The following is a 13,203-nucleotide window of genomic DNA, read 5'->3' on the forward strand; positions in this document are numbered from 1 at the left end:
AATCTACAATTTACAGTCGAGTACTCCGTAGAGACGATTGAAAACAAGACTAGCTCGCCTCGGGACTGTACCTGGCATTGCAACACGTCTTGGACCGGGGAAGAGGAGCCATTTCCCATAGGACGGCTTGTGTTGAAACACTTCCTTATTTTCTCCCATTTTCCTCGAGACATAACCCAAAAAAAAAGGAATGAAAACAAAAAAGTGGCTCCCGGGTGTAGACGGGAATGTGATTGTGTACAACACATACGGAGTACATTGTGTACTATACTCCATAGTAAGAAAAGAGTCGAACGCGTTGACTACTCCACCATTGACAAAACCAAGTCAAATGGGGTTTAAGGCAGAATAATTATTTCGGATGCCGGAAGTGCGTTTCAACTAGGATAAGTTGTGACCGCTATTATTTATCGAAGCTCTAGACTCTTGAGATCAGTGTCCCATGTGCCTGGTATTATTAAGCCTCCAAGAACTAATCTTAGATGTCCAAAGCAACTGAGACAACGCTACGTAATAGACTGCTCCCCACACTTTATACAACATATGTACCGAGTACATTGTATTGATCCCGGACTCTGACTGCATAGTATACGCAGTCTAGATGGCAGCAATATGACAGTTGGAATAGACAGGTGTTAGTTTTCACACCGTCAGAACCGCGTTGGAATGATCACTCATGACCGAGCGGGGGCAAAAAGAGTATCCATTACCCCGAGGCTCCGTTGAGTCAACAGACCGGTAGATTCTTGAATCCGCCAAAGTCAAATCACGAGCGGAAGCAAACAAGTCTTTGAAAGTCAAGATTCAAGACCCTGTTAGTCTCAGCGCCAGAGCCCGAAATCAGCGCTTTGCTTTGTGATGTGATGTGCTCGGGGCGCTTTGCAGAATCCAGACAAATTCCGAGATAAGTCCTGGAGTAAAAAGACAAAAAGCTAAAAAAAAAACCATCCAACATACGAATGATGGCCGATCATTGCCCCTCAACTTGCTCTATCTTTGAAACCTTTCAAGCATGTGGGTTGTGTGGACTCGTCCACCCCCTCTACGCGACCCCCTATGGCTTTTAGCCCCTGTGCGCGGCGGCCGGGGGGAGGGGGACGGGCGCTGAAGCACGAAGTCTGGAATCGGAAATCATCCTTAGAAAACATCAACTGATGGCGCGAGATGACCCTGTTCTGTCACACGGCCCTGTGTGCCAGAGCCCATTTGCATTTTACCCTTGACAAAGTGTGCACTTCCAGGGGGGCCAGATCAAGGTCAGGTTGCTGCAGCCTGTTGGTGACTCCTCATAGACTAAAGAAAGAGGCAACCCACCACGGAGTACGGAGTTGGTGGCGTGCAGTTGGGTAAATTGGAGCTGATCGTGAGATTACAGCGCTAGAGATATCCATGGATCTGGATGATTGGAAGTCTCGCATCCACAAAAGAACATTCAGTATACAACATACATCGGTAACGGAATATAGAACGTCCCATATACCTTGAAATATATAGAGTGACTTCGACGTCATAGAGATAATCTATACGATGTAATTGAAAAAAGACCGGACCAACTTTGATTTCAACTTGAACTTTCACGTGTGGGGTCGATGTTGTAATGTAGGAAGTATCACTCTCGACCAATTGAAGTCCCTTTTAGGATGTGGTATCTCTTTGATTTTAGGGGTGGATCAAATGAATCAAATGACGGAAAAAATTAATTGCAGCCTCATATTGAAATTGAAAACAGAATGTATATCAAAATGCAGATGACATAAATTGTAACCTGTGTATTACAAGGTTGCGAGAGCAGAGAAATCCCAGACAGTGAAGCCAGAATACTGCGTGTGATATCGAGGCAATGTCCTTTTCCATACTGTTAAATATTTACACCCTCAAGTCCTTTGTAGGGACCCGCAAGGATGGGAAAGATGCAAGGAGCCGTGCTGGGTAAGAAGAACAGCAAGGTGGTTGAACACAGCGTTGAGATCCTAAGTGTTGCAAGGTGACTTTTTTGTTTTGCCTTGCGATTGACGCATAAGATAGGTTACCTAAAAGGAGAAAAAAACGGAATTAAACAATATTTCAAGCAATTTTTTAAAAAAAAAGAGGAAGTTGATGCCGGGCGCAGAGACCGGAATCCAAGCCCCGCCGTGTAATGATGAAGGAAGAGTCAGGGTTGTAATAAATAGAGCCACAGAAAGCAACGGAGTAAGCCGGTTGGTTTGGGTTATACAATAGAGCTATTCGAGAGTAGCAAAGTACACACAAAAGGGATCAGCTTCAGCTTTGCTAAGTTAGCTCAGCCACCTGGGCAACATTATTAACCAGGGTTAGATCCCAGATTCCATTTCTCGTACGGACTACACTGCCCGCAACTAAGCTGTGTACCGGAAACTTTGGATGTTCAGTCGTCACCAATCAAGAGGCAACATTGAATTGTGGTTCTACGCAAAGTGCTCCGGAGATGTTCTCAAGTGCCCCCGTGACTGGAGGAGCCGTGATTTATTTTATGAGCTCGGATGATTTCCATGGGAGTTCCGTATGCACCAAGTCACAGATATAGATGCAGAAGTTATGACTCTGCGGGAAATATCACGATCATAGCGGTTGTAACTGCATGCGCCAATGGTTGAGGGTACAACCTGTCCGAGAGCGATCATCGGTGGAATGGCTCTCACACATACTTTTTTTTTTCCCTTGATCCTTCCAAGGGCCAAGTAACTAACAAAAAAAAAAGGCAATTTAATGTATATATTTTCCCTTCAAATTATACCAAAAAAGGGCGAATATTCTGGCGCCCAGGCGAGCTCTGCAGGTCGTACTGTGCCGAGTAATCTCACCCGCGAAAGGCGATAGGTATAACTTGTGGAGCTGTTCGGGAATTGTGTACTCCGTACAAGAAAATGAAGTACCGCAACCGGGCAAGATAAAGACTCCATTTTAGACTCCTTTTTTTTCTATTTTCGACCCACCAAAGAGAATAGAAGCGAATGTAGATCAAGGGGGAAACAAAAGGGCACCTTGAACCTTTGAAGCTGAGATTTTCTTTGTCTCTGTATGACTGTAACGAGTGAATATATCCCAAAACAGTAAAAGACGGGGTTCACTATAATAATTCACCAATCAACTGTCACCTCTAGTCCAAAGCGACTTTGGAAAAATGAAATTAATTTAAACCATCGACGGCATGGATCATCCAACAAGATGGAGCACCTATGACACAGTGGACTTTTCCTTCAAATCCACCTTCTCTACCTGGGGGTTCTAGAAACGAAACATCTTCCGTGGCGGTGGCTCAGAAATCCAAGTGGAGAGAGAAATTGGAATTTCTTCCTTTTTTTTTTATGTTGTAAAAAGATTTTCGGCTCTTTTTTTTTATATGAAGGTCCATTTGGTAGCCTGACACCTGGTTCTCAGCTTGACCGTGGGTTTGCCGCCAAGATAACACACTTGATTGCTAGTCAAGTTTGGAGGTTACCCAAGTTGTATGGTTTCGGACGTGGTGTGATAGACCTAAGTGTCTCTTTGTGTGAGAGTCCACCCGATGATCTTTTTTTTTTTTTTTTTTTTTTGAAGATTCGGGTTCAATACGTTGGCTTTTCGCATGCGTATAAGGAGATTGTATATACGAAATAGATGTTCCGTGCTTACTTACTATTAAACTATGGAGTTATGGAGTAGACTAGACGGAGCACGGAATATGTACTTCCAGGTCATGATACCGGGATGTTCCCGTAATAATTTATGTATAAGATATGTTGCGAGAAGTATGCACATATCTGAGCACAATCATCTCAGGCTTTTCAAAGGGATAGCCGTTGGGGGTGCGAGTGGCCGATGGATTCCAATTCCACCAGCCGATCTGGGCCCGTTGCACTTTCGGATTTCTAGCTGCAATGGATCACAAGTGCAACTGCCACCTTACGTGAGGGCTTTCCCGCCTAGATGGGTCGAACAATGTTTTGAGTGAAACAGCCATTTTCTTGCCTAGGGGGTTAACAGTATACTCCAGGCTCGGCTTAAGGGGCGCTTGGACGGGACATGAATACCGATCGAGGGGACTCTCCGTACTCCCAGCTCACTAAAGTCCAGTATGTAGCTTGGAGGCAGTGAAATACCTTGGAAGGAAGTCAAGTGCAGAAAAGCCGGACCAATCATATGATAGTATACCCTCGAAGCTGAACTATCAAATTCAACAAATATCTAATTATGATATCCCCCTGAATCATAAACAGGAAAGTCATCCGGCACAAGACTTTCCAAAAGAATATTATCTCCGAAGCCATCCATAGTTCGTAAAGAACCAAGTGATTGGTAGCGGCTAACAGTCGGGGAGTACGCAAAAGAACGTACTTTTCCATACACGGGATAAATTAACAAAAAAAAATACAAAATTTGGCCTGAGACTTTTGAGTGGACCATAAAAATTGACTCCTCTCTGATTGGTCAGATTCCAAGTAATTTTGCCTTCTTACATAAGAATGCACCATTCTTACCGAGACTCCCGATCTTCCTCTCTTTTCTTCTCTCCTTAGTAAATGATCTTCCATTCTCTTATTGGTTTCTTTTCTTTTCTTTTCTTTTTTTTTCCCTTTTTCTTTTTTCATTCCTTTTTTCATTCCTTTTTTTTCTCTTTAATCCCGTACTTTTTTTTTTCTTGGTTCATTCCTTTGCCTTTCCCACACCCGACAACGGAGTACCAGCCACCGTGCTCAAACCTCCTTAGGCGCTTCCCGGCAACCCCCTTCCCTTTTTAATCTTTTTTTTTTAATCTTTTTCTTTTTTTTTTTACACAGAGGCGTACCTACATGCTTGCGCACCTTCACCTCGCATAACACGGTTTGGTAATTTATTGACGCTAAACCCGACTTATTATTGGATCTGATATGGGGTCTCATTGAACACCCTTTCTCTCTTTTGATTTCAACTTGATTTGGGTTTTACTTTTCTTTTTGATTTTGCTTTCACTAGTCCCACACTACGCTTGGTCATTTTAAGGCTGCAAATGTGAGGCCGGGACCAGGTAAACATTCTGTGACCCTTTTTAGTTGCATCCACACCCCGTGGCTCTGACATCAGGTATTCATATTTTGTTACCTTGTTACCTTGTTATATTATATTATTATTTTTTTCCAAATCTAGATTGACCAAACCCGGAACCCAAACGAGCCCAGAAAGGAGGATCAACCTGGACCTGCGTCCGGGTCAAACTCTGTGTATGGCCACTATCGCTTTCTCCGGATGGGGTCTGTGGACTTGGTTAATGGAGATGATGCCTTGACAATTTATTTTTTTTATATTTTATTTTGATTTTCCCGTATTTTTTTTTTCTCATCTAGTGGAGTAGTCGGATCTCTCTGGTTTATCGCTTTCAATGGGCCTATCGTGGCTACTCTATATACATCATCCAAACTCCCTGTGAAAGGTCTATATTCACTTTTCCCTCACTTTGAATAAAAACATCTATTGCCCTTTCCTCCTTGATTGCATTCCAATTGGGCAGGTACCCATCACTTATTGTCTCTTGCTTGCCTCTATTTTTACCTTTTAATAGAGAACATGGGTCACTGAAACTCCTCGGTTCTATCCGCCGATACCTTTATTTGCTTTGATCAAAAAAAAAAGAAGAAACAAAACTCCATGTGTCGACCTCTCCATTCATCACTCACACTTTCCCTATGTCTTCCACTGTGGACTTCCATTCCTCCTTTTCGACACTGGGAGTTCCAACCATCGACTTGACTGAGGATCACCCGTTGAAGGCTCCCCAGAGCCAACCCTCGGGATCTTCTCGGACTGTTCCCATTCGGAACGGTCTACCTACCCCTCCTCACGATATGACCGGCGTCACCTACAATGCTATGCCACCTATCGCATATGGGGGGAAACCGAATGGGGTGCCCTCTCACATCTACGGCCGTTCCCGCCCCCAGTTCGATTCCGTTCCCTCGTCCATGGCCATGAAACCGCAAAGTTACACTGCTAAAGAAGCCTCCACTGAACCAACCGCTCTGAAGAAGTCGAACAGTGTGACTGGATCGCAACTCCGCATTCCTTCATCCATCAACAACAGCAAGGGCAGTTTGGCCGAGTTTGCAGCTCAGGTGAGAATTCCCGGGTCTACGGGTGATGGTATAGCATGAGCTAACCCCTTTTCATTTATAGATGACCTGTCTATTCTGGTTTGAAAAGACCTCGAAACTGCAAGCCATCGAAGACCGCCAACCTCAAGTTCCTTCCTTGGTCGCCGAGGCCGTACCCACTGTCGGATTTCAAAAATGGGTTTCCACGATTCTCTCCACTACGCAAGTCAGCCAGAATGTCATTCTATTGGCCCTACTATTTATCTACCGCCTCAAGAAATTCAACTCTGGGGTCAAGGGCAAGAAGGGCAGCGAGTTCCGGTTAATGACGGTTGCGCTAATGCTCGGCAATAAATGTGAGTGTTCTTATCGGGCTCACCGCCCTTAAACTGATTGGACAACATTGCTGACTCATCTACAGACCTCGACGATAACACTTACACCAATAAGACGTGGGCTGAGGTATCAGGCATCGCGGTGCACGAAATTCACATTATGGAGGTCGAGTTTTTGAGCAACATTCGCTATGATCTATTCTCCTCCGAGGATGAATGGTCCCGATGGCACACCAAGCTAGGACTCTTCGGAGACTACTTCAATCAGGCCTCGATACTACCCGTCGAGCCCGTCCCCATGCTCCGTGTTTCGCCTCCCTGCGTGCAATCCCAGTCGCCGTCCAAGTTGCCGTCGCCTGGCACCGATGTCTTCCGATCCCAGGCGCCCAATTGGTATATGCCACCCAATGGAATGCCATACTCGCTGCCGCCACAACAGCCACAACACATGGTCGGCGAGGTTGCGATAGGTGGCTCTCGGAAACGAAGCCGCGATGAGAACGATGAGCTTCACCCAACCAAGCGAGTTGCGCTATCTACAGCCACGTCTGCTCCTTCAATGACAGTCCCAGTGGCTGCCATGAATACGATGCCTACCCTGCCACCTGTCCTGACTCCCACTTCTGCCCCGGTAGCACCAATGAACATTTCTCGTCTTCCGCTTCCTCACCATCCGCCTCCCCTTACAACTTCTTATTCCGCGCCTCAGACACTCCCTCCCACGGCAACTTCCCACCTGCCAGCTATTATGCCTCCTATTTACAACCGGCCCGCGAACTGGCAGCAGATGCCTCCTCTCTCCGTTCCCCCCATGCCCTCTAGCATGTACAGCAACCCATCACTGCCAGAAATCGGTCGGCACCACCAGAGCCCATTCGGTGTATCTTCTGCCACCGTCTCGCCGGCTGGTTCAGCCTACTCCGTCCACACCCCGCAGACACACCTCTCTCCTTCTTTCTTCCTCGCCAACCGCAACTCGCCTTACCGGCCAGTGCGTTCTGTCAACACCTTGCTGATTCCACCTCCGTCAAGCTCCATACAGCAGCAGCGCAATGTTCCGTTTGACCATATGCATTACCAGCCGCTTGGGAAAGGTAACACCTCTCGCAAGACCGGCCTGCTGCCCTACATCCAGCCTGACGCGTGGAGCCAAGCTTCATACGTGCACCCTGTCTACCCACCCACCGGTTACTCGGGGTAAAGTATTCCGCACCTCTGTTTTCACCTCTCTCATCTCCTGAGTTTATGACTTCACCGCGCCACGACCCGTCACACGAGAAAAAAAAACATCTCATTCGCTGTACACCTTTTTATCTCCTTTTACTTGTCTTTCTTCGACTGCACAGACTTCCTCCTTTTCACGATTGTATCTGGCATATTCTCGGCGCTCCATCTTAGAAGGAAATCGGTTTCCGCCTCCCTGCAGACAGGGTTAAATCTCGGGGATGGCATTTGCGGCGTTATTCTTGATTTCAATTTCGCCCATGTCCGTCGAATGTGCCTTAAAGCTCATCGGCAGTGTACTGCTCCTATCGCATTTTGCATACATACGGCGTTTTACTTTAGCAGACTAGCTTTACCTCTGCAGCATGTGAATCTAGATTTTACCAACTGGTAATCCTTTCCTGTTGAAACCTGAAATGCTTCTTGTATATTATTATCCCTTGGCTATATAGATGTAGCTACATAGCCAAGGGTCCGAGTTCACGATGTAAATGACCCAGTTATCCGACAATTTGAATCCACACCAATAAATATACAAAAAAAAAGAACGCAACAAACACAATTTTAATATTCAAAATGGTTGATACCCTTCAAAAATTCTGAACGACTCTTAGTATCCTACTGTATTTAGGGCCATCTCGGAGTCGGATCAAACATAACCCGCCCCGACAGAGATCTCGAAACTCACCACCAAACCCGCGAATCCAACACCGGCGAGTCCATAATTACAACCACACACTATGTCTCCGCGGCTGATGGGGCTACCCAGGCAGCTGGTACAATTTTCTGCCCGGCCATTCCAACAGGCCTCCCCACTCGCCTTCCTCCTCCCACAATCCCAGCAAACCCGCAATGCTTCTATCCTAGCCTCCCTCTCCGACAACCCGACTGCCTACCACAAGCGCATCCGTCGAGGCCGTGGTCCCGCTTCAGGCAAGGGTAAAACCTCCGGTCGCGGTCACAAGGGTCAAGGCCAGCACGGCAAAGTCCCAGCAGGTTTCAATGGTGGTCAGACAAAGGATATCATCGTGCACGGCGAGCGCGGCGGCGTCAACATGTAAGTCGTCCTCCCTTGTCAAAAGCACCCCCAATCCCCAAAGCACGTCTCTAATAAATCCCTCTTCTCGGATCCAGCTTCTCCGTCGATATGGCAACCGTCAACCTCGACCGTATCCAATACTGGATCGACCAAGGCCGCCTCAACCCCAAACTCCCGATCACATTGAAAGAGCTCTACAAGAGCGGGTGCATCAGCCGACCCATTGACGGCCTCAAGATCCTCGGCGATGGCGCTGAGGCCCTGAAACAACCAATCCACGTCGTTGCATCGCGCGTCTCCGCCTCCGCCATCTCAGCCATCGAAGGCGCTGGCGGCTCAGTAACTACCCGTTACTACACCCGGCCGTCGATCCGCCGTATCCTGGACGGCGAGACACACAGCTTCTTGTCTGCTGCGTGGGCGCAAGCTAGTGGCTCTAAGCAGCTCTACAGACTCGCTAACATTCCGCTCCCGGTGGGATGGATGCAGTGGAGTACTGTGGTCAATAAGCATGTGAAGAAGTACCGACTCCCGGATCCGACGAAGCGTAAAGATATTGAGTATTATCGTGATCCTGCGCATCGGGGATATCTTTCACATCTGCTTAAGCCGCTTGAGGGACCTAGTTTGTTCTTCCGTTCTTCTGAGGAGAGAAAGTCGGCTGCTGGTGTTAAGAAGGAGAAGGTTCTGCCTGAGAATAGGCTCTGGTAGACTTGAGAGGGTTTGGGGAGAATCTCATACTTCTCCGTTCGTTGGTTTGTTCGGCATTGTTTTTAAGGCTGGCTTAGACTGGTCTGCTGTATATGTATAAATATGTTCTGTTGGATATGTTAGGCTTTGCAATTAGATGCTTCTTGGCCCTTTTTTTTTTTCTCTCTCTTCTATGGTCCTATATAATCTTTCATTCTGCGAAATGGCTTGGAAGCATCTCAGGAACTACGCGCCGATTGAATACACCTCTGCATATGCATTGAAAAGCCGTCTGTTGGTTTTATGTTTTAGGGATTCTGCTACCGTCAGACCTGTGAAAACTCCTGCATGTTGATGTTGTCCGTAGTATTCTTCGACTCCTGGTACTTCTATAGCTAATTTTTTTCTTTCTTATCATAACACCGAGAATAAATTTAGAATCCCGAATTCTTTACCTACCATGTAGGAAAATAGACATAATTTGTTACTAGGAGCAGAAAACGTGTGTTAACCTATGTCTGTGATGTCTATCTACATATCAACTAGGTTTCTTCTACGGTGTACTCCAAAAGCTAAGAATGGAAGAAATACCTGAAAATAGTACTGAAGAATTAATGGGAATGTTGTTTGAATAAAACGACACTAGTATGGTCTTCAGCTGGTTAAATCTTATGTTGTTAAGGACCGAAACCCCACGAGCGGCCAACTATTTTTGTGAACTGCAGCCCTGAAGAACGGAATACGTAGCTTGATCATTGTGTTTTGATGTTCAGGATAGGCCAACCACCAGAGAACCCACTAAATTGAGCAGAGAAGAGCGAAATCAGTAAAGACGAATCAAAAATCTGCAAATATAAAAGTACACCCATAAAAGCAAATGAGCAAGCTAGGTTGACCAAATAACCAGATTGACGAATGCTCATCCAACATCCGACCAAATGGCAATAATAAAATGAAACGCCTCGCCCGCTATAACAGTAAATCATAATCGTCCATCTCGTGATGCCTATGCCTAAGCCAGAACCCAACCCAAAACCAAAAGTCAAAAATCACGAATGCGCTGCGAGGGGGATATTGAGAATATACTAGGGAAAAATGCAAAGAAAAAGTAAAGGCACATGCTGCCATTCTTGGGCCGAAGCGAAGTAGAAAGAAAGCAAAAAAGCAAAAAAGCAAAAAAAAAAAAAAAGCAAAACGGAGGGGTATCATAGTGATTCAAGGGGCCTCGAGAACATCAGCGCTTGTTGAATCTTTAGCGCTAGAAAAGAGAGGACTATCACATCGTAAGAAATTTGACGTTAAAGCGTTGAAATAATCTCATTTGCCTTGGGGGTATGAGTGTAAGGCAGAGATACGGGGTTGTTAATCACCGAATGGAAACAAAGATGAGCAAAGCTCACAGTCTCCACACGGTATCGGGCGAGGGCTCAGCTGTCTCATGAACCTCTCGCAGCCAGGACGAAGCCAGTACATCGTGGATAGCCCAACGCTTGTTGGGGTCCATTTCCAGGCACCCGCGGATCAAGTCGAGGGCGTACTGGCGATCTTGGCGAAGGGGGCCGTCCAGAGTGTCGCCGAATACGGCATTATTATCCCAGGTGCCACTGAGGATATTTGCTTGGATGCGAGGAGTAAAAGAGTCTTGGAAAGGCCGCGAGCCGACGATAACGCTATATACGATAACGCCAAAGGCCCACATGTCGACTGAAGGGTGCACGACACCGCCTACTGATTGAAGCAGTTCGGGTGACGCGTATTCCAGACTACCCGCAACACTAGTACTGGATCCTGCAGGGCCTATTTGCTGAGGCGGTGGACGGTCGGCGGCATCCTCGTAGGGGTCGGGGGAACCACCACCGTTGTCGATGGATATCCATTCGGCCATTCCAAAATCACACAATACCAATCTCGAAGATGTAGTGCCGTCAGCAGACTGAATAGGATCAAGCAAGCAGTTCTCTAGCTTGATGTCTCGGTGAACCACGCGGGCATCTTCGTGCAGGTAACGGAGCGCACAGGCTAGCTGATATGCATATTTCTTTGCTAATTGTGTATCTAGACCGGTCCGATTTTGGCGGACAAGATCGAAGAGAGTGCCACCAATAGCAAGTTTGGTGAAGCAAAACGTGGCATAATCTGTTTCGTACACGGCATCGAGCGTCAATACATGCGGGTGGCTGAGGTACCGCCAGACTCGCACTTCGTGGTCGAACTCGGCTTGCACTTCGTCGTTTTCACGCTCACTTCTCCCTGTAATTTGTTTTTTCACGATCTTCACGGCAAGTCTTTTGGTTTCACCATGCTTTTCAGCCTTATAGGCCTCTTTCACTGCACTGAAACCACCAAAGCCGATTTGCTTTCCGAGAACATAGTCGTCTCCAACCATCTGGCCTTCGTCATCAGGCTGGGGAGCAGGCTCTTCAACAGTGTTCCACATGGAAAGGAACATACTGGCAGGCGACTTGCCACTCGAGTTAGTCGATCGTCGAGAACTGTGCCGAGTGGAGTTTCGAAGACTACTGCTGCGATCGAGAGTAGTGCTGCGCTTGCTTCCGAAAGGGGTCGTGATCCCCCCAGACCAAGAGCTGCAGCGGTCTTCGGGCGATGCAAAAGATTGAGTTGGTGATGGCGCGCAAAATGGCGACAGCAATGTGTGACTAGAGTCATCGGGAGGGGTTCGTACCTCGTCCGTGACCGGAGATACTGTCGACTGTGATGTCAGGGACGTCGGACGATGGACCTCTGAGCCCGCGGTTGAGCCATTCTCATATCTCGCAAAGGGATGGGCTCGGGATTCCCCGGTCGGGAAACTCCGATCTAGAGATCGTTTGGGACTCCAGCTCGGGGACACATGGTTCGGTTCGACAAACTCATCATCTTGCGAAAGAGCATTCCGGAGTCCAGAGCTCCGAGACTCAAATTTTTGCGGAGGATGGTTCTTCACATCTCCCACCGACAATGGCTCTTCCAGTGGAATTTGGTTCCCAGAGTCCACAGAGACCTTCGGGTTGAAAGAGATCGAGGGTCGACGAGTTTGCAAATAGCTGTCGAGAGGGGATCCCTGCACATCATCGGGCTTGTGTGGGAAGTTGTCGGCATCATCTGTGTGATGCTGCTCACTGGGACGAGGAACGGATATGGGAGGGGTCGCTGAGTGTAGATCACTTAACAAACTGCGGTCTTCATCAGTATAGTGGCGACGCGCATAATCATGAGATTGATTGGTGTGATCGCCCTCAATATCATCGCCCACTGTTGTCGCTTTCCTCCCAGCATTTTCATTCGCCCATTTGGGCTTGTTTCGCTCATGAAAGTGTGTTTCAATCCTTAAACCTGCCAATCCACTTGCCAACCCGGCCCTCTCACTATGTGCCATATGCTCTAACGAAGAGCGCGAGGTGGAAATTGTCGTATTAATAGCTCGTGATAGGCTCGCAGTAGGGTTGTATAACCCTCTGCTTGGGATTGTGCTATGCTTCTCGATGGCTGTTTTAAGATGATGATGATGATGATTGTGGGGTGATAGCGTTAAAAGTGGGGACAGAACGTTTGATATAGTGATTTAAAGGAAGTCGTAATTGAGGAGGAAGTTTTAGACCTGAATAATAAAAAAAAAACTAGATGACACACGGTGGGTACAAACAAAGGTAGTAAGAGAGGAATTGAAAGTGATGTATTCATCAAGTAGAGCGATACTTGAGAGGGGAGAAAAACCGGGGAAACCCGGAGGATGACGAGAATTTAAATCACCTGACTTAATGGCAACCCTGGCCCTAATTTCCTACTTGGCCGCATATACAGCGGAAAATAGTGACATCCTATATAATTATTTCTTTGATTGTTCTCCACA

General features: G+C 47.0%; 3 protein-coding genes across 3 annotated transcripts; 2 read left to right on the forward strand and 1 right to left on the reverse strand.

Annotated features, from left to right (window-relative positions):
* Nucleotides 1-5,660: 5,660 nt before the first annotated feature.
* Nucleotides 5,661-7,601, forward strand: PGRI_025170 (uncharacterized protein; the record flags this gene model as incomplete). Its single annotated transcript, XM_040790230.1, has 3 exons — nt 5,661-6,086; nt 6,148-6,421; nt 6,487-7,601. The coding sequence occupies 3 exons, from the start codon at nt 5,661-5,663 to the stop codon at nt 7,599-7,601; spliced, it is 1,815 nt and encodes a 604-aa protein (XP_040647183.1).
* A 763-nt stretch (nt 7,602-8,364) lies between these two features.
* PGRI_025180 (mitochondrial 54S ribosomal protein uL15m) lies at nt 8,365-9,374 on the forward strand (the record flags this gene model as incomplete). Its single annotated transcript, XM_040790231.1, has 2 exons — nt 8,365-8,681; nt 8,759-9,374. 2 exons carry the CDS (start codon nt 8,365-8,367, stop codon nt 9,372-9,374), a joined length of 933 nt encoding a protein of 310 aa, XP_040647184.1.
* Nucleotides 9,375-10,749: 1,375 nt separating this feature from the next.
* On the reverse strand, nt 10,750-12,729 carry PGRI_025190 (serine/threonine-protein kinase; the record flags this gene model as incomplete). The annotated part of the gene is made up of 1 exon (XM_040790232.1): nt 10,750-12,729. One exon carries the CDS (start codon nt 12,727-12,729, stop codon nt 10,750-10,752), a length of 1,980 nt encoding a protein of 659 aa, XP_040647185.1.
* Nucleotides 12,730-13,203: the final 474 nt, after the last annotated feature.

Source organism: Penicillium griseofulvum (assembly GCF_001561935.1).
Source record: "Penicillium griseofulvum strain PG3 chromosome Unknown contig_80, whole genome shotgun sequence".
Lineage (NCBI taxonomy): Eukaryota > Fungi > Ascomycota > Eurotiomycetes > Eurotiales > Aspergillaceae > Penicillium > Penicillium griseofulvum.